Source organism: Condylura cristata, unplaced genomic scaffold (assembly GCF_000260355.1).
Source record: "Condylura cristata isolate star-nosed mole 26May11 unplaced genomic scaffold, ConCri1.0 scaffold00026, whole genome shotgun sequence".
Taxonomy (NCBI): Eukaryota; Metazoa; Chordata; class Mammalia; order Eulipotyphla; family Talpidae; genus Condylura; species Condylura cristata.
Genome location: NW_004567127.1, coordinates 29,320,326 through 29,340,912, shown reverse-complemented (window position 1 = coordinate 29,340,912; position 20,587 = coordinate 29,320,326). Strand labels below are relative to the sequence as shown.

The following is a 20,587-nucleotide window of genomic DNA, read 5'->3' as shown; positions in this document are numbered from 1 at the left end:
CTGCCTCGCCATGTGGTCTCCTCCGGGGCAGGTGGGAATCGAACTCATGCGGAAGTGGCTTTAGCTTCTCAGTGCAGCGCTTTAACCCGCTGCGCCACCAGGAAGGGCCCATTTAGGAATTTTTATACTTGCTGTTATCTTTTATTCTCTTCAGTCAGTCTTTCTCCATGGAGATTTCTTTGATAGGGAATTCCTAAAATTGCTTTATGGTAAAAGTAGAAATTTAAAGTCTGGTTAAAAATAACCACCACTATTACTTGACAGTCAGTGTTTGCTGTAAACCTTTTTCATAGACGTCCCAGGTAAAATGGTAGCATTTATTTTCTGATATATTCCTTCTAGCACAATCTTGCACTATAATTTTCCCTCAATTACCTTTTCTTTTGAAAGTAATGATTTAAAAGTGATAGGTAGTGTTCAGATGGATCTACTTTAAAGATGATTTTCATGGTGTTTGTGTAGTATCATCGAAGAGTGAGCTTTAAGTAGCAGCAAATCTAAGTTTTCTCTTAGGCACTCTAATTTTCACGTTTTTCTAGGAGATAGCTATATTTATCTTGAACAGCGAAATAAAACATGATTTTACTTTGTTCCTCTAAGATGGAATTGGGAGAAAAAATAAACCTTGTGTTAGTTGTTAATTTTTAGTACAATTAGACATAACTAATTCAGCAGTAACAATTTGTTAAATTGAGGGGGGGGGGACTGCTGTAGAATCTGTACCCAACCTTTTCATGTTAGGGTTTTGTATAGTGGGATAGCGAAACAGCATCTGAACTTTAGTGAGAAAACAGTCATTTGCTTGTATTGTAGGCAAACCTGCAGAAAATGATGTTAAGCTTGGAGCTCTCAAACTGAAACCAAATACTAAAATCATGATGATGGGAACTCGTGAGGAGAGCTTGGTAAATGTTTACTTTTGTTACCATTTGTCCCTTTAAAGATACGATTTCTCTTTCACTGTTGTAGCATAGTTTTTATTATGGTACAGTTGTCACTTTTTAAACATCAATGAAAATTAAAAGCTGCCCAGTGAATGTGGCATTAACTTAAGAGAAAACAAATCCTGGGGAAATTGTTAGATACAGTTAGCTATAAATAGAGCAGTAGGGCAAATTGTCAGATTTAACACCGTCACCCAGTATAAAGAATTACTAGATGTGGGACTTTTCCCACCTTGTGTGATTGAAAGACTCTTGAGCTCAAGTTGTATCTCTTCATTTAATGTTTATGTTATGTATATGTTTGCAAAGTTAAAGAACCAATAAAGCAAAACTGTTTTCATCTTAATAGGAAGATGTCTTAGGTCCACCCCCTGACAATGATGATGTTGTCAACGATTTTGATATTGAAGATGAAGTAGTTGAAGTAGAAAACAGGTAAGTGCTTTTTACTATCATTGGACATTGGTTGTAATGTGAGAAAAAGTGAATGTTTCATGATTTTATTTTTCTATTAGGGAAGAAAACTTACTGAAAATTTCTCGCAGAGTAAAAGAGTACAAAGTGGAAATTTTGAATCCTCCCAGGGAAGGGAAAAAACTCTTGGTTCTAGATGTTGATTATACATTATTTGGTAAGTCAGTAAAATTGCACTTCATCTCTGTACCTGCAACATTTTCCCCCCTTTTATTTATTCTTTACTTGCAACTCAGGGTTCACATGAATTATTTGAAAATTTTTCTTATTACAAAAGTAAATTGTTCATTGTAGAAAATGGATTAAGTCCTGAGACTCAAGATGGTGTCTCTTAACATTTAATGTGTACCTTCCAGAGTGTGTATTTGTGTATCCTTTTTGCTTTTACCTAATGATAGATCGTTAAATGTATATGTTTTCTTACAAACTATTCTAGCTTATTATACATCATAATTCAACCAATCATTCTCTATTGATTGACATTTACATTCTTAGGAGGATTATTTAAAAGTTATTTTTGATACGTATCCCATTTTAATAATGTTTTCCATTTAATAGTGCTCTATTTTAATAATGCTTAATAATCATTTTCTGCAGGTTTGCCTACAATACAAGCAAATGACTGTTTTCTCACTAAAGTTCAGGGCTGATTCTTGAATTTAAAATTTCCCATGTTGACAAAACTTTTTTTATTTCATTCTCTGATATTAAGAACTCACTAAATACTTTTATGAGTGATCAATTGCTGTTATTAGAATGAATTTATTTACCTTTAATCCTAAACTTTAAATACATGCGATCAGTTAATGTATACTTATTTTAAAATTTAGCTACTAATTGGATCTGTTGTTTTGGTCAAATGTGATTTTATCTGGAAGAATATAACTAACCCTAGTTTGTTTCTCATAATCATAAAAAAATCTATAGTTAGAAATGAGATTATGTGAGAAATAAAAATTATTTTACTATATAAGCCTGAATTCTAGGTATTTTTTGAAACCTGACCAAAATGGATTAATTAAAATTTATCACAAGGATGTTAAATTTTGGACTTTGAGAAACATCTCTGTCAGTGAAAATTACTTAGTCTGAAGTAGTTTATGTATGTGTGACATCTTACAAGTTTCATTGATATGATGTCCTTAATTGAGATAATAAGCTGATTATCATCTGTGATTGGTTTTCTTGTAGACCATAGGTCTTGTGCGGAGACTGGGGTAGAGTTAATGCGGCCATATCTTCATGAATTCCTGACTTCTGCCTATGAGGATTATGACATTGTTATTTGGTGTAAGCTATATTTTTGTTCAGATTTCTATGGAAATAAGGTTATTCCTTACATATCTTACTTTAGAAAATATGACAAAATGAACTGTGTTTAAAAGTGATAAATTTTCATTTGTTTTAGCAAATTTCTGACAAAGCATGTTTAACTTTCTTGGATCAAAATACAAATTTATATACATATTTGCAAGTATCATTGAAATGGTTCCATGTAGTAAGAGTAGATCATGATGTCATGAGCCCCATCTTGATTAGAAGTCTCTCTTACTGGTCTTTACTTAGCATCCTTCAGCTTTTGGATATTGTTGCTGTCCTTTCTTTATAACACTAGTTTCCAAATATTGGCTAAAAATAAATTTCACAATGATCTATAGTTCTTCAGAAATAAAGAGTGTGAAGTTGTGCTTAAGGAAAATTAATATGCTGATGGAAGCAAAATTGTGGTCATTGGACCTTCCAAGAAACGGAGTCTGTCGTAAGATAATGAATTTTCTCCAAAAAGCTTTTTTTTTTGGTAGCAGAATTTTCTCAAAAAGGGAAGTGGGCTACTGATTGTGTATATTCTTTCCATAAACAATTTGAAGTTGCCACTTAGAAAGTCATAAACAGGAAAGAGCTATCTGATTGTGGATTTAGATAGAATCACATCAGTTACAGATGCTGCATTATTTGAACTAGAATTTTAATGAGAAACCATGTAGTTTTTAACACAGTCTGTAGATTTCCTCAGTACTCTTCCTTTTAATCAGAATGTCTCTGCTAGTCACAATATGAGTTCATAGGACCTACTTGATGGTGCAGGAGTTAAAGTCTCAGTGTTATCAAACTAACACTAGCCACTGCAGCAGGAATTGGATCCCCAGCCAGGGAGTTAACCCACATGGTGCAGCAGACCTCTCCTGTTTGGCCAGATGTTTCCCCTCAGCAGTGTATTTCAGTGTATTTACCTGTCCTGCTCCCCACTCTGTCTCTGTTGAATCTTCTTACCCCTGCACCTCTGACCTACACCCCAGTTCTTGTATGGATAATAAATCTTAAAAAATATATATGAGTTCAAAATAATTAGATTAAATACATAATTTGCTAGTCTGTAAGTTCCAGAGGAGAAAGCTTCCTGAGACACCAATTTTTGTTCAGTAGCTCTGATATCTAAGATGACAATTTAGAAAAAAAAAATTTCCCTTTAAATATTAATGTAGACTTTGAATTTAAAGAACTTTCAATAGTCATCCTTTTAAAATCACTTTTTGTGACTTATGGGATTTTGTGATAGTGGCTTAGAAAGGGCATTTTACTTTGGAATAAAATAGACTAGGGTTTTAATACAGTTTTATACTGGACAGGGGAGTATATAATAGTTAACTTAATAATTAGAAACCCTTTTTTAAAAAATAACTGAATCTGTTTTTCATATTGGACTTATAAATCCCAAGTAACACTGAATATAAAAAAAGTATTTTTCCCTATATCATGACTAGTGTAGATAACATCTATCTCTTCAATTTTAATTTATCTAACCAGTTGTGCATATCTGATAATTCTTATGCTCCTCATGCTTGTACTAAAGTTGTATATATTGGGAACCCAGGTACCTCTTTTGCTATGAAACACAGACACACTTCCTTTCCCCCTTTTTAAACATTTTACTTGATTAATACCTAAACAGTTTAGTCCAGTAACCTGGGACCAACAATGCATTTAAAATTGAGGACAGAATGTTAAAATTTGTGATTAGACATTGAACAGATAGGAGGCTAAGTTAGATACACTGTGAATTAAATTGGCTTAGATCTTATTAAAAGCTTTAGATTTGGTGAGCACTAAGTTTGCTGAGCCTAATTTTCACTACCTAGCCTTTCTTTAACTTTGATATATACCATGAATCTGCTTAGATTGATGTATACATTTGTGCATTGGAAGAGAAAAGAAAATGAAGACCCAGGCATCCTAAATCTAAGTTTGAAACTGATACAGAACAGTGTCAGGCTTGATTTTCAAGAAAATTTAGACCTTTATATATACATTTCCTAGGTTGCAAGTTCTTTGGAACATTGGTTACCTGCATTTTTTAAATAAAAGTTGTTTAAATTTTGTCTTGAAGACACACTAAAATGAGTTTATAAATAACATTACTATAGATATGCCAGAGATTGTTATTGATGATACACCTGAACTTTTAGTCTTGCTTAGAAAACCTAAGTAACTTATTTATGCAGAGATTTTTAAAGTGAAATTCAAGTTTTTCATGTATATTGTATCATTCCTCATGTTTTAGCTGCAACAAATATGAAGTGGATTGAAGCTAAAATGAAAGTAAGTGTTAGAAAACAATCCATTTTAAGAATGTTTTGAAACTGTATTTGTCTTTTTAGAAGTTCAAAACTGAAGTAATTTCTTTCTTATTGGATGGCATTCAGTAGATTATCAAACACCATTATAAGGAGCAGATGGGTACAGTCTGTTTAATTGTGGATCAGGTTGCTACCCATGTCCTTTTCAAGAAAAATCCCCCTTCTTTTTTCCTCCCATTTTATAATAATGCTTTCTTCCTTTTGCTCTGGTGTATAATCCTTAAAGGAGTGATGAATTTCTAGAATAGCAAAATGAAAGGTAATCAATTTCTGGTCTACTACCCTTAGACTCCCATATATTAACTGAGCTAAGTGAAATTAAAATACTTCCTAGTCATTGAGCAATATATGGTGCCTAGTGGGGTAGAAAACTGGCATTATGGGAAATTGTAGTTGGAATATTAAGAAAGCCTGGAATTTTGTACAGTGTTATATTTTAATCACATGATTATTTATTTTTAGGAGCTGGGAGTGAGTACAAATTCAAATTATAAGATTACCTTCATGTTGGACAGTGCTGCTATGATAACAGTACATACTCCGAGGAGAGGACTGATAGATGTAAGAAGTTATTTTGCTTCTATATAAAAACTTGTTCTTTTTGTTTTGTAATTTTTGTGTTTTCATTGATAGAATAAATTACAGAAAGAATTTAGAAAGATAGCTAAGCAGACAGTAAAATATCAGTTGAATTTTGACATAGGATGATATTTTTAAGGACAGTAGATTCTAAATTTATTCCTAAGATTAAAGATCTTGAACAAAACTGTCCAGAAAGGTCATGGAAGAGTTTCCCATGATACTGGCAACACAGTTCCTAATGGCAGAGTAGTTTATTGACTTACTTGTTACTAAGGAGGACTAGAAACATCCAAAACATAGTCATCCTGTCCTGCCTGAAACTGTTGAAACTGTTAAAACTGTACACCATGGCGTGTGTACCTGAGTCAGTGCATAACCCTAGAGGAGGTGAATGAGAGGTCTGGGAGAAAGGGTTTGGGCTGAAGTTAGGGTCCTTCACTTTATTTACTTGCCACGTGTAGGAATGAGATTCCTACCTTAAATAACATACTTTCACTTCTAAAAATTAATTTACTTGGAAAATGTTTCTGCCCATAAAATACATTTACATGATTCAAAAATAAAAATAAAATCTATAATGAAAAGTCTTCCTCCCATCCAGCCCCCCCCGCCCTTTTCTTCCCATAGTCTGTCACTCTTGTCTTGTGTGATTTTAGCCAGGCGCCAACAGATATGAGTTCCTACAGGATTATCTTTTTGAGGGTCATTTTAATAACTTAAATAAAAGCAAGATTTGCAAATCATTGTGCTTTTGAAGTTAAATGGATAAATGACCTAGAAATCAGTGGACCTATCATTGAATTAAAGACAAAAATCAGTTTTCCTTTATGTAATATTTAAACTCTGTACCAAAGCTAGGTGCATTGTCATTTAGATCATTTAGTTTTAAAAACAGAGCCCATAAGCCTTTGAAGCTCTGAGGAGCATGTGGCAGTCCAGGAAGTCATGTGACTGTCAGCGGACAACTTTAGATTGTTGAATTCCATGTGAAATATATAAAATCTCATTAAGGGTTAAGTTTGGTTAGTAATAGACCTCAGTTGACACTTTGAGATGTATTGAACTCTAATTCATCTCAGCTCTGGTGGGTTCACCCAGCCTGGCATTGCTCCCCACAGGAGCTGGGGAATACCCTGGCATAGTTCTGCAGAGTATTTTGCAGTATCTTTGCTTTTAAGAAAGGATGAATGTTCATACAGTTTGAGTTAAATCTATATTTTCATTCTAAGGTAAAGCCTCTTGGTGTTATATGGGGAAAGTTTTCGGAGTTTTACAGCAAAAAAAATACCATCATGTTTGATGACATAGGAAGAAATTTTCTAATGAACCCACAGAATGGACTAAAGGTAAGAGGTAATTTTACTTGGTGTATGCTTGAATACCAGGTAGAGCAATAAGCATTGTGGACTTTCGTACATTTTTGGAAACATTGTATTCTTGTGGTCACTGGCAAGAAAAGGTTGAGTATTTAGAAAAATTAATATAAACTGAACATTTTCTGTTATACATTGATAACCTTGCTTAGCCAGCTGACCCAGAGGTCTTTTTTTTTTTTTTTTTAAGATTTATTTATTTATGCATACAGAACTGGAGTGCAGGTCATAGGTGCAGGGGCAGTGAGAGGATTCACCAGAGACAGAGTGGGGAGCAGAACAGGCAGACTAACGAAGTGCACTGCTGAGGGGAGCAGCGGGCAAGACAGGAGAGGTCTGCTAGGCCATGTGGGTCACCTCTGGGGCGGGGATTGAACTCATGCTGAAGTGGCTTTAGCTTTTTAGTGCTGTGCTTTAACCTGCTGTGCCACCAGGGAGGGTCCCCAGAGGTCTTCTTTTTTTTTAAAGATTTATTTATTTAAGCATACAGAACTGGGGGTGCATATCTAACTGTGGGTGCATATTTAGGTGCAGGGGCAGTGAGAGGATTCACCAGAGACAGAGTGGGGAGCAGAACAGGCAGATGGACGAAGTCCACTGCTGAGGGGAGCAGCGGGCGGGTCAGGAGAGGTCTGCCACGCCATGTGGATCTCCTCCAGGGCAGGCGGGGATCGAACTCATGCGGAAGTGGCTTTAGCTTCTTTGTGCTGTGCTTTAACCCGCTGCGCCACCTCTGGTAGGGCCTCCCAGAGGTCTTCTTAATCAGCTTTGTGGAGTAACATGAGCTTGCTGATACTGCCTTTTAGTATCAAAAGTGAAAGCATCAGAGACATACTTGTTACAAATCACAATTCTGATATTTTCATTAGCTGGAGAATCATCAACAAGACACTCCTTTATTTTCCTTTTTAAACTAAAACTAATTTTTGAAAATTCATACAAGGTAAGTGGAGAACTTAGAATTATAAAATGTCACAACTAGAACAAACCTTAGGTTCTGGTCATCTCTTGTCATTTTATAGAAACAATTTTGAGGGCTAGAAAGTCCATGACATTCCCCAAAACATCGTGTAAGTGGTTAATGACAGAATGTGTTTAGAATAGAAGTGACTTGGTTTCTGAGCCAGTGATGATCATAGCATGAATTCACATGCAATCTTCATTGGTATTCTAGTGACATTTAACCCTGGTGGCAGTGGAAAATAGGTAAAAGAGAAACTTGAAATGTAATTTCAGGTGCCTGTAAAGAAAGGCGTGTGTGTTGGTGCAATGGAAAAATGGAAAGATAGCACATACCACATTACTAATGCTAATGGAGTCTTCACCTGAAGGGGGAATGCTGGTGCTGAGGTATTCAGCCCTGATCATTTCCACCAGCTGGGTTCTTGGTAACTTGAAAAGATAAGAGAGAAGAACTTAGAAGAACATTCATTTTTAAAGCTTTCCTTCTGGACTATTGCTGTGGTCTTTAGTGGACAGTGGGAATAATTTAGGAACAATTGCCAATCTAGGTAGTGAAGTGGACACAAAGGCAAGAGTTGCTTGCTGAGAACTGGGGGGGAATCAATGGGTGGTTACATTGTTACATTATCTGTTAAAATTGTTTCTGTTTGAGACTTTGGAGAAATTTTTTTGCGAGTGTATTTTGTAAGTCTTAAGGTATAAGGTGTTCTTCAGTCTGAGGAGAGACTAAGCTGATTTCAGTTTGCTTCTCCATGAAACTAGTGGTTGTTTCCTATACTGGCAAGGGGATGAGTTCATAATATGTAAGGAATGATTTCAGAGTAAAGTTTTTTTCTAGAAAACATGCTCTCATTTAATTTCCTTTCTCCCACCTCCATCTCCCCACTGACCCCAACCCCCCACCCTGCCCCTGACCCCAATCCCCCACCCTCCCCCGCTCATCTTTGGACCCTACTGTCTCTGCATGCAGAGAGGCAATATTATTAATTTTTAGTTCTTCATGTTTAGTGCAGGATTTTTTTTTTTTAAAGATTTATTTCTTCATATAGAGCCGGGGTACAGGCCAGAGATGCAGAGGGTGAGAGGATTCACCAGAGACAGAGAGGGGAGCAGAACAGGCAGATCGACTAAGTACACTGCTGAGGGGAGCAGCGGGCGGGTCAGGAGAGGTCTGCCTTGCCATGTGGATCTCCTCCTGGGCAGGTGGGAATCGAACTCATGTGGAAGTGGCTTAACCTTCTTAGTGCTTTAACCTGCTGCGCCACCAGGGAGGGCTGCAGGATTTTTTTTTTTTAACTTGCATACTCAGAATCATGGAAGGAATTCCTAAAAATACATTTATCCCCACCCCCAAAAAATATATTTCAAGAGAGGTATTTTTAAGAATTCTAAGGTAACCTCCTTCATGTATCTCCTTTTAAAAGCCTCTTTTAAGAAAGTAGTTATTAATTATGTGCCCACACTGATGTAAAAGAGATTTGGAAATTGAAAAATGTTCTTAAATATTGTGTCTTATCATTCTGCTTTCAGAATGCTCTTGTTAGAAATCTCAAAGATTACACAGATTTTAAAGATAAGCCTACTTATTTTTAATAGTTAACTTCTAATATAAACTTGCTAACCTTAAGGTGTGAAATATAAAGTAAAATACTTTGTGATTTATGATAATAGGACCAATAAGACTTGACTTTGGGTCATGGATAAGTCACAACCTCATATTTAGGGACTTCCCTGGTGGTGCAGGGGTTAACGTCTTAGCACTTTCAAGCTATCAAGCCACTGCCCATGAGTTCAATCCCCTGCCAGGTATCTAAACATCTCCTGTCTCCCACTGCTTTCACCTCAGCAGTGTACTTCATTCAGTCTGCCTGTTCTTCTCCCCACTCTGTCTCTAGTGAATCTGCTCACCCTCCACATCTCTGGCCTGTGACCCCGTTCTTGTATGCATAAATAAATAAATCTTTTTTAAAAAAAGAAAATTAATTAGTAAAAAAGTACCTTGAAGATAGAAGGTGGGGGGGAACTCTAAGAAGTTTTGCAAGGCAGAGTAGTCCAGTGAGACAGCTGGTGTTGTAAGAATCAGTATACCTCAGGTAGTCAGTGGGAAAATTCTTACCTTATACTAAAACATTTCAGCATGACAGTCTGTTCATCTGAGATCATGTACTTGGTAACGTTGTAAGCTCATCAACTCTAGTGTAAATGGTACACTAGGTATAGGTTTTTGTGAGTTTCCTTGCTGCATTGTTAAATGTTAAATTATGTTTGTTTCTTAATAGATAAGGCCTTTTATGAAAGCGCACCTAAATCGAGATAAAGACAAAGAACTCTTAAAACTAACTCAGTACCTCAAGGAAATAGCAAAATTAGATGATTTTTTGGACCTAAATCACAAGTATTGGGAAAGGTAAGTGCTAATGGCTTCTTCATTTTCTCTTTAATGAAGGAAGAAATATCTGGTGACTCCATATATACATAACTCTTTAATTTTTACTGACATGGGTGAATTCTAAAAATATGTTCTAGTTCAGGGCCATCTCCAAAAATATTTTTCCCTTTTGTCTCATCCTCTAACTTACTCACATAGACCTGTGTCTCTGAAGATCTTTAATTCTTCCGCTACAAAGGACTTCAGAGATGGGTACATGTTTTAACACTACCTGTATTGTAATTTATTTTGTGACCTTAGTTCAGTCTTTTATGAGCCATGTGGAAATTTAACCCTTGTTCTCTTACTATAAAATAATGTTGGTATAAGAACACTAAAACATTTCCTGAATAGTGTAAGCAACTTGTATATGTAGTAGAAAGACTAGAAAACTGCATTCTACTAGAAAAACAATTACTCATGATTTCCTTTTTCAAAGATGCCATTTTAGTGTACAATTTTGCAGTCTTTTTATCTGAGCACAAATGTATCACAGATTGCAGATAGATGATATATAAGTGAGATTGTGAGGCAGGAGTGTAGCTCTGTAACTGGACAGGATTACTAGCTACTGCAAGTGATCTTTTGGGTAAGAACTTTAAAGAGCTATTCCATTTATATGGCAAATAAAAGGAATTTCATGTAGTAGTAACATTTTGACTTTCCAAATTTCACATTTTGCTTTTCAGTTTCTTATCAGAGTTCCACAATCCTGTTAGGAAGACAAGGCAGACACTTTTGTTCCCCACTCCAAAATGTAGATGATGTTGCTGAGTCAGAGAGAATAAAGGCCATTGCCTGCCACTGACAGGGTGCACCACCCAAACTTGCCCTGATCTGCTGTTTTTAAGAACTCTTTCTCCATCTCCGTGCCATTGAGTATGATTCGTAAGTGTGAGAAAGGGAAATATGGAAGATCTGATTTAGTGGTAGACTGCTAAATAATAGGAAGAAAAATTCTTTGTTTAATAAATTAACATTTTTACTTCTTTACTGTTCTGATCAGAGTATTTCAACATTTTTACCTGTGTTCATGCTAGAAAAAAAGGATGTCTAAATGATGTTTGAGTTATATTCAAAATGACAATAATAATTTATATATTTACTCTCAAATTTGGAAGTAGGCAGTTTGGAGGGATAGTTCAATCAAGTACAGTCCCAGATCCTTGTTATCTAAGCCCTAGCACTTCCCCTGAGAGTGAACTTGGGGACATTGCTTTACTACTCTGGCCTGTAAAGTGGGACTGCGTAGAACTGCTGTGAGGACTAAATGAATTAACACATGTACCTAGAACAGTGCTCGGAAGGTAAACATCCAACAGATGTTAGGAATTGTTGATAGTTATTACTCATGTTGGAAATTTTTGTTACTAAAATGCTTTCTTTTGGGAGGAAGGTTAGAATGTTACCATGAATTTAACATGATATAACTTGATCATCTTCATTTTATTTTTTGTAGGTATCTTTCAAAGAAGCAAGGACAGTAGGTCCAGATTATTCTGAAGATACTTGAGATCCAGGAACTCTTGCTTTTATGCTAGAAATCATTATGATAGTGCTGGACACTGAAGCATACACCAGACGGCTTATACTTGGTCTTCCAGTATTTTGTAAATTTAATTTTATATTTTTTGAAGATCATAGCAATATGCTAAAAAAAATCCTTTTTCTCCTCTATATGAACATACTCTTACTCTTGAAAAATATTTTCTCGAGCATTGACAACTGAGTTTTCTCCCACACAAACACACAAAAGTGGACAAAAGTATGTACTCAACAGTGTCATTTTGTATCTTTGGAAACAAGTTATATTGGTGTTTTTGTCTCAGTGTTCTTTCTGACTAAATGTAAGACCAGAACCATTTTGAAACTACTATGTTTCCCTTAAAACCAAAAAGAAAAAAAGTTTGTGAGTAAAAAGGCTAGTTGGTTGTGCTTGAAACCACCAAGAATTTTTTCCTTTATCATAGTCACAGTTTCTCTTCATACTCTACTATTTACAGCTCTGAATTCTGAGCTGTCTCCATTTGGTCTTGTGTGTCAGTGTTCTTTGAGTAAAACTGGAAAATGTCAGCTGTGATACAGTTATAGTATGAGAAAAAGAAACCACGAGACTGAAGAATGAAACTAAGGAACACCAGTGTGACTTGTTTTGGGGTGACTCAGTAGAAGCACTTCTGCTAAACCATTGTCTTAAAGGCAATACATTTAAAAATGATTCAGCCCTAAAAAGCATGAACAAAAAGGTTCTTTTCTGTTACAGCTACATTTTGTCTCAGTGCAGACACTATGTTTCAGTGAAAATATCTAGCCATAGGATTAAAAAAACTTGCAACGCTTAAGCCTGCAGATACATAATGAACTCACAGTTCTGTGTTAATGATATGGCTTTATTCAGTTACTGTATTTGGAAGGAACCTGATCCTTTCAAATAAATATGGTGTATATTGTTCTTACGGGACTATGTCAGTGGTGTAAATAATAAATACCTTTTCTTAAAACACTTGTTTATCTGCTCTATATGATCCTAAGTATTGTTGCCTCTGTGTTGAATCGCAAAACAAGCATTAGGTTCAGGCAAAAGACTTCTTGAACAAATTTAAATATATTTGGTTTTAAAAGTGTGTCAATCACTATTCATGCAGTCAGAATTAGTTTTGGTGCAAATTAGATAAATTACACTATTGTAATTTTCAGAAAGATTAACTTTTTTTGGTGCCAGATTATCATCAGGATATACAGTGAAGAAGACTATGAGAGCCTTTAAGATGCTTCATTTAAAACACATTTCTTAATTATGAGGCCAGATGTAAATTTTGAATGATGGAATAAAATACTTTATATTCATTTCAGTAGCGCACTACCCACTGTAAAAGGCAGTTTATTATTCCAGTGTTGGCATAGAAAGGACTTAATCTTTTAAAGAAAAGGGAACACTTTTGAAACTATCTAAAGCCTAATTCAAAAAAGAGCAGACATTTTCTAAATCAGTATAACCTGAAATACAAGCATCGGGATGCAAAGTGGAGTTTTGAAAAGCATTTTCAGCCATTAGGTGGTGCCCAAACCAAAGTTTCCTAGCCAGAATGCTAAATTAGACAATTTGGGGAGAGTATTGTCATTGTCGGCTTATTAAGGTCCCATGTGCTTGTGTGATTAATACCTTCATAGACTGTGGGAGTTTTAGTTTATCTTCTGCAGCTTATGATTTATTGGGCAGATATATCTAATTATCTATGTACGTAGCCCCACAGCAGAGCCAGTAGATGACTTAACTCAGTTGCATATTCTGCTGAAAAGTTATTTTTACGATATATATGTTCCATACTTTCAGACAATTAGTACTTCATATATTAAGAATCTGGAGAACATCGTTATATCTTTGATTTAGAAGGCAATTTAAGATCTAGTAGCCCCTCAGGTCCTTCATAAAAATCAGCTGTTGGAGTAACGATACCTATGAGAGTCATTCAGTTTCAAAGCAAAGAATAGGTAAGCAGGTTGTTACAGGAAGCAGCTGGAACATGTTCTGTGTTCAGAGTGAAATGGCTGACTTGTGGGGAGGAGGAGATGGAGCGTGGAAGGATAGGGATGGGACAGAAGAGTATACAAAAAAAAATTGCTAGTGATTTAGGCTTTTGTTTTGAATGCCAGTTGGTTGCCAACAATGATAAAACATGAATAGTGAGTAAACCAGTGAAAGGCTTTCCTCATCCCAAGTTATCGGCAACATCCTCTCCAGGAGTAAATTGTTAGCATTTTCCCTGAAGAATACATCAAAATTCATTAAATGTTATATCTTTAAAGATTAGGTGTTTATTTTTATCTGGATATCCTACTCTTTGGAGAAGCCATCAGTCTTGGTGAGAATACTAAATATTTAGAGATTAAAAGAAATCACTGACCATTTAATAGTTTCTCAAAGACTTCTGAGAATCAGAAGTATTATGTATTATAAGATCTGGAACAGAAATTAATATCAGGCATCTTGTAGGTCTAGAAAGGGGATCAATTTTAATGTCAGTAACTCTTCCTGGTGACACAGTGGGTTGGAGCACTGCACTACAAAGTAAGCTAAACCAAGCTGCGGCCACTTCAATGCCACTTCTATCCGCACCCCGGAGGTGACCCAGGTGCAGCAGACCTCTCCTGTCTCACCTACTGCTCCCCTTAGCAGTGTACTTGTCGATCTGCCTGTTCTACTCCCCACTCTGTCTCTGGTGAATCCTCTCATTGCCTCTGCACCTCTGGCCTATATGCCAGTTCTGTATGCATAAATAAATAAAATCCTTTTAAAAATTTACATAATTTACATAATTTTTATGTTTATAATTTTTGAGAATTCCTTGGAGACAAGCTCTTCGTAAACCCTAGTGTGAAAATATTTCCTGATACAGTAAAAGGTTAGTTATTAAAACAATGATTTCCTCTGGAAAGGTTTTAAAAGTTGCACCTATGATTGGTAAGGCCATTTATAAACAGTGGGAACACATTCCTTAAAAATGCCAAAACCAAAGACTGCCTAAGTATTTGTGATAGTTCCATAAGTCAACAGAGCTACTATGAACACAGGTTAGTGATAATTTGTTGTATAATTTGTGATACTACCAAACTGCCAAACTGATGACTTCTCAGGAACATGCAAATACTAAAATGTAAACAATTTTTGATTGAATACAAATCCCTCTTAGTACTATTCCACGTTCTTAAATCTCTGGAGCACCTCTGGCTATATATTACTTCTTATTACATAATCTATAAGAAAAACAGCTATGGTTTCCCAAGTGATATCTGCAGAAGGGCAAATAATTGTCAGAAAAACAATCCCTCCTTACTAGTGGCGGGACATTTGAGGATGTCTTTCAACTCTGAACTTTTGATATTTCCTCAAGGGAGTACAAATAATACTGATCTGTCCCATAGGCTGTTAGGAAGTCAAATGATAGAATTTGTGTGGATGTGCTTGAAAGCATCTAAGGCGTGTGTATATTAGAGTTACTAAAAGTAGTTCAGAGTATGTGGCTAACATTGAGCTCTGTCACTCGTGAATAATAATCACCAAGGCTGTAGTATTAAAAGGAAGATTTTTCTTAAGTATAAGTATATATAAGTATATATATAAGTATATATTTTAGATACTGCCTTGGTTTTCTGAAATCTCTATACACTCAAGGAAAGAATGAGGACACTCCTGTGATCTAGATGTTTTTGTAAGTGTCCTAATGCTTTGGAGTCTGTAAATGCCATTTATGTTTGGAGAGAAGATCTGTCCTCCCTATGCTGGTATGTTCGAGACTGTAGCAGCAGCATCATACACCCTGTAGAGTGGAATAGTAACATTATTTTAAGCTTCTAACTTTGGAAAGCGGCTGTTCCCATGTAGAAATTTGCTTATTTTGCCATGTCATGTAAAAAAAATAAAAAGTCATTCCAAAAAATGAGATTTGAAAACTTTATTTCTTGCAAAATTATACTAAGGTACATACTAGTTGTTTTTTTTTTTTTTTCTGGCAAGCTTAGCAGAATAAACTGCAGGAAGCAACACTTGCAGCTGCTCCGTGCCATTTGTGACTCAGCTGCCATTTTTCAGAGGTAAACACAAGAGTCCCTACTCTCATAGGTCTTATATTTGAATCAGAGAAATAGGACAATTTCTGGAGAGTGGGAAGTGCTGACTAAAGATAATAATCTGATAGAAAAGGGAGTGGGGGCCCTCCCTGGTGGCGCAGGGGGTTAAAGCACAGCACTGAGAATCTAAAGCCGCTTCCGCATGAGTTCGATTCCCGTCTGCCCCGGAGGTGACCACATGGCGTGGCAGACCTCTCCTGACCCGCCCGCTGCTCCCCTCAGCAGTGTACTTCGTCGATCTGCCTGTTCTGCTCCCCACTCTGTCTCTGGTGAAGCCTCTCGCTGCCCCTGAGCGTCTGGCCTGTACCCCAGTTCTGTATGCACAAATAAATTAATCTTTAAAAAAAAACAAGAAAAAGAAAAGGGGTTGGGTTGTCCTCCCTGGTGGCGCAGCGGGTTAAAGCACAGTACTAAGAAGCTAAAGCCACTTCAGCATGAGTTTGATCCTCACCCCGGAGGTGACCCACATGGCGTTGTAGACCTCTCCTGTTTTGCCCGCTGCTCCACTCAGCAGTGCACTTTGTCAGTCTGCCTGTTCTGTTCCCCACTCTATCTCTGGTGAATCCTCTCACTGTCCCTGCACCTCTGGCCTGTACCCCAGTTCTGTATTCACAAATAAATCTTTTTTTTTTTTAAAAGGAAGCAGGTGGTGAAATAGAAGGGTAGAGGTTCACATTCAGGCAATGGGGCATCAGGGAAGGGGCATCATTCGGAATCCAAAGGAGAGTGTAGTGGGCTCACAAATCATTGACTCAGTGACACAAGCTTTGCAACTTCTGTCAACCGACAAATTGTGGATGGAAGGGAAAAGCTCTGAAAAATCAAAATTTCGATGCTAACTTACGTTATGACCTCCCTTTTTTGTATAACCATAATATCAAAAATATTCCGAGCAACCATCAGTTTATAACTGAATCATAAGGCGCTGCCTGGCCCAGGCAAGCAGATGCTGCCCCAGGGCGGAAAGTCCCCTTGAAGTCAAAAGTAATTTTACAATTGGCTGATTAATAAAAACAATGGGCTGTTATAGCAAAATCAATATTGTAAAACAAGGCAGTACTAGAACATGTTAAAAAATAACCAGAACTCTTTTACTGCCCAGATGAGAACCCAAATCCCGTCTCTCTACTATCTTACTTAAGCTTTCTATTGTTCAGTCTTTAAATAAGGAACTTTATTGTATCTCTTCTAGTGATTTATTTACAAGAAACTTCTCCACTCTAGCCCTCAACTTGACTTTACCCTTTTAGTTACAGGATGTCTTAATGAGAATGAAGGTCATTAAATAGTAATTAGGGTTAAAGGGACTTTATTTTAACCAATCTTCACTGTGGTAAATATTGCAGCAATGTTAGTCTTAAATTTTATCAATTTATGTACTTGTCTTTAATAGATCAATTTTAAGAATAATAAATGTCATAATCTTGGCTGAAAGTCAATATGCCCCCAAACTGTTCTTAGAAAAAAGAGATGATTGTGATCTCTCAGCTCAATTCATATGCTAATGTAATCCCTCTGCTTGCTTATGATGTATAAATAAAGTTCTGTGGAGAACAGAGCAAGAAGACTTGCACCCACTTCTGACTCCCTGTCTTCCTCATGCCTGCTCCACTTTCCCCCTTCTAGAAATCTCTACTCGCCCATGCCCTACACTGCTCCCACCTTAATACCCTGCCTATTCTGCCCTCCAACAGCCTGTGATTGGGGCCAGTCCCCAACAACTCAGAAATGTACTTTTTTTTCTGTCAGAAAACTGACTTTAGGGCCCTCCCTTGTGGTGCAATGGGTTAAAGAACAGCACTAGAAGCTAGCTGCTGCTTCAGCACAAGTTCGATCCCTGGCCAGGGAGGTGATCCCCCATGGCACAGCAGGCCTCTCCTCTCAGCAGTGGACTTCACTGATCTGTCTGTTTTGCTCCCCACTCTGTCTCTGGTGAATTCTCTCACCACCCCTGCACCTCTGGCCTGTACCCCGGTTCTATATGCATAAATAAATAAATCTCTAAAAAAACCTGACTTTAAAAGGCCCTATTCTGCAGAGTGGCAGAAACTTAGTGTTGGTTATTTTGAATATCCTTTCCCCTGTGTAAGTCCTGTGATTTTTATGTTATGCCAAGACAAGAGAAGGTGTGGATTGAAGGTAAGTAGGTGTTCAATGGTCACTTAGCCATGCAGGTGTCTGCTGAGATCTCCAAGCTGCTGTGGACCTTGGCAACTGGTCTGCATAGATCACTGTGGCATCATCCCTTGTTCCAGGGATGTTCTGTATTACATCCTCAATGAGAACACAGCAGACTTCCTGTGCTTTCCTCAGTCTTCTATCTTAGCCAAGGTGCTCAGTGAAGCTGAATGCTGTGCTACTTCAGAGCCACTTTCAGCTACCTAAGTTACCCTTTCTTTTAAAAAATCAATAAAGATTTTTTTTTTTGCATAGAAGAACTGTGATACAGGCCAGTGTTGTGGAGGGTGAGAGGGTTCACCAGAGACAGAGTGGGGAGCAGAACAGGGAGATTGACCAAAATACACTGCTGAGGGGAGCAGCGGGTGAGATAGGAGAGGTCTGCTGCACCATGTGGGTCACCTTCCCGGCTGGGGATCTAACTCAGGCTGCTGTGGTGGATTTTCATGGTGGAAGTGTTAAAACTTAACCCCTAGGCCACCAGGGAAGCCCCAGGTTATACTTCTGACTTCATAGAAACTGAGTCAAAGAAAGATTCTAGTAAGCTGTGTGGGTTCTCTTTGACTAGCCACACTCCTCAGCACTCCTTTCCTGAGCTCCAACCCTCTCTGGGCTCCCCTGAGGACCCAGGCATGCATTCCTTTTGCTCATGGATCACAGGTTTTCCCCTGTTTCCTTTCAGGGCTCATTTTCCTCAACTCATTCACGGAAGGAATTCATCTAATTGAGGTGCTGAGAGACCAGGAGCTTTGATCTAACTCATCATATGTGCCCCCAAATTTATTGCCTGGCTTTTAAGATTAAAAACCCAGGCCCTTTGTGGTGGCACAAAAGGCTAAGTCTCAGCACTATGATGCTATCGGCAGCCACTGCAGCACAAGTTCGCTCCCAGCCAGGGAGCTGACCCACATGGCACAGCAGACCTCTCCTGTCTCACCCACTCCTCCCCTCAGCAGTATACTTCAGCCAATCTACCTGTTCTGTTCCTCAGTCTGTCTCTGGTGAATCTTCTCACCCCCCAATACCTCTGGCCTGTACCTCCTTCTTGCATGCATAAGTAAATAAATCTCAAAAAACAAAACAAACAAAACCCAAATTCTTATATCTGTGTTCTCCACTCTGTGAGGCAATGAATGACTGAATGGGGAAGGAGCAAAGAGTGCAAAGAAAGGTAGGGAAAAACATTGCCTAGACTTTCCAAATCATAATTCACCACAAGCAGCACAAGGCATAGAGTAGGCATGCACTAACTGTGTGTGTTTGAATAAAAAGACCAATCAATTTTAGGTGGGTTCCCTTAATGTTTCCAAAGCAGGCTGTTAGGAAATGTTTTCCTAGGGAAAAACATGACTTTTGAGTGGCAACAGCTGATCCAAACAAAGTTTGCATAAGTTTGCGTTATACTGACTTTGCTTAGATGTAGCTGAGCCATAAAACATGAATCACTTAAGTTTCAAGTTATACTTAGGTACATGAATATTCAGAGCAGCATTATTCATAATAGCCCAAAGTGGAAACAGCCCCTGTGTCCATCAGCTGGTGAACAGATAGATAGTTGTGGTACATCCATGCTGAGACACTCCAGCAGTTGGAAGACGGAACGCTGGTGCACGCCCTCACATGCATAGGCCTTGAAAACATTATGCTAAATAAAAGAAGGGACTCACAGGAACTGCATAGTGCATCATTCCATTTATAGGAAACATACAGAGATAGAAAGTAGGTTGGTGGTGACCCCCCGGTCATCTCCTGGGGGAGGAAGGAAACACTGGCAAGTGATGAGGGTGTTGATGACTAAAGGGACTGGGTTTCTTTTTGCAAAACTGAAAATATTCAAGAATGGATTGCAGTGCTGTGCACAGAAGGCTGTGAGCAGACTAGAAATTCCTGAATTGTATGCTTTAAACTATCAATTGTATAGTATGTGAATTATGCCCCTCACAAGTGTCAAGAAAATTGGACTCAAATTGTAGCTGCTAATGATGGCTTGAGTTTACAGAGTTGGAAGGGTCAAGCAAGATGGGAGTTTGTTTGTATATCTTGTATACCCTCTCCATTATTTCAATGTGTGGCTTTCCCCTTTGTGTGGAACTAGAGCTGAGTGCAAGCTTACAAATTGGTTATTTGTATACACTCGCATTTTAAGTATCAGGCCTCAGTATTTTTCTTCTCCAGTGAAGTTTTGAAATGTATAGATTGAAACAGCTCAGTTTTAATTTTCAGAATTTGTGTAAAGAGAAAAACCTAGAACAAAATCATTTGAAAGTAAATGGTGAATTTTTCTGAAAAGCGAAAGATTTGCAGTTTTGTTTTTTTTTTAAAGATTTATTTATTTATGCATACAGAACTGGGGTACAGGCCAGAGGTCCAGGGGCAGTGAGA

At 37.5% G+C, this 20,587-nt stretch overlaps 1 protein-coding gene across 1 annotated transcript in view; it reads left to right on the top strand.

Annotated features, from left to right (window-relative positions):
• UBLCP1 (ubiquitin-like domain containing CTD phosphatase 1) overlaps nt 1–12,145 on the top strand; it is a 16,908-nt gene extending 4,763 nt beyond the window's left edge. The window contains exons 3-11 of the mRNA XM_004689825.2: nt 814–905; nt 1,294–1,379; nt 1,460–1,575; nt 2,610–2,708; nt 4,978–5,015; nt 5,516–5,614; nt 6,865–6,981; nt 10,251–10,378; nt 11,859–12,145. Coding sequence (XP_004689882.1) covers nt 814–905; nt 1,294–1,379; nt 1,460–1,575; nt 2,610–2,708; nt 4,978–5,015; nt 5,516–5,614; nt 6,865–6,981; nt 10,251–10,378; nt 11,859–11,886 — 803 coding nt within the window. The 3' untranslated portion in view covers nt 11,887–12,145. The remainder of the gene's footprint in view (nt 1–813; nt 906–1,293; nt 1,380–1,459; nt 1,576–2,609; nt 2,709–4,977; nt 5,016–5,515; nt 5,615–6,864; nt 6,982–10,250; nt 10,379–11,858) is intronic.
• The last annotated feature ends 8,442 nt before the right edge of the window (nt 12,146–20,587 follow it).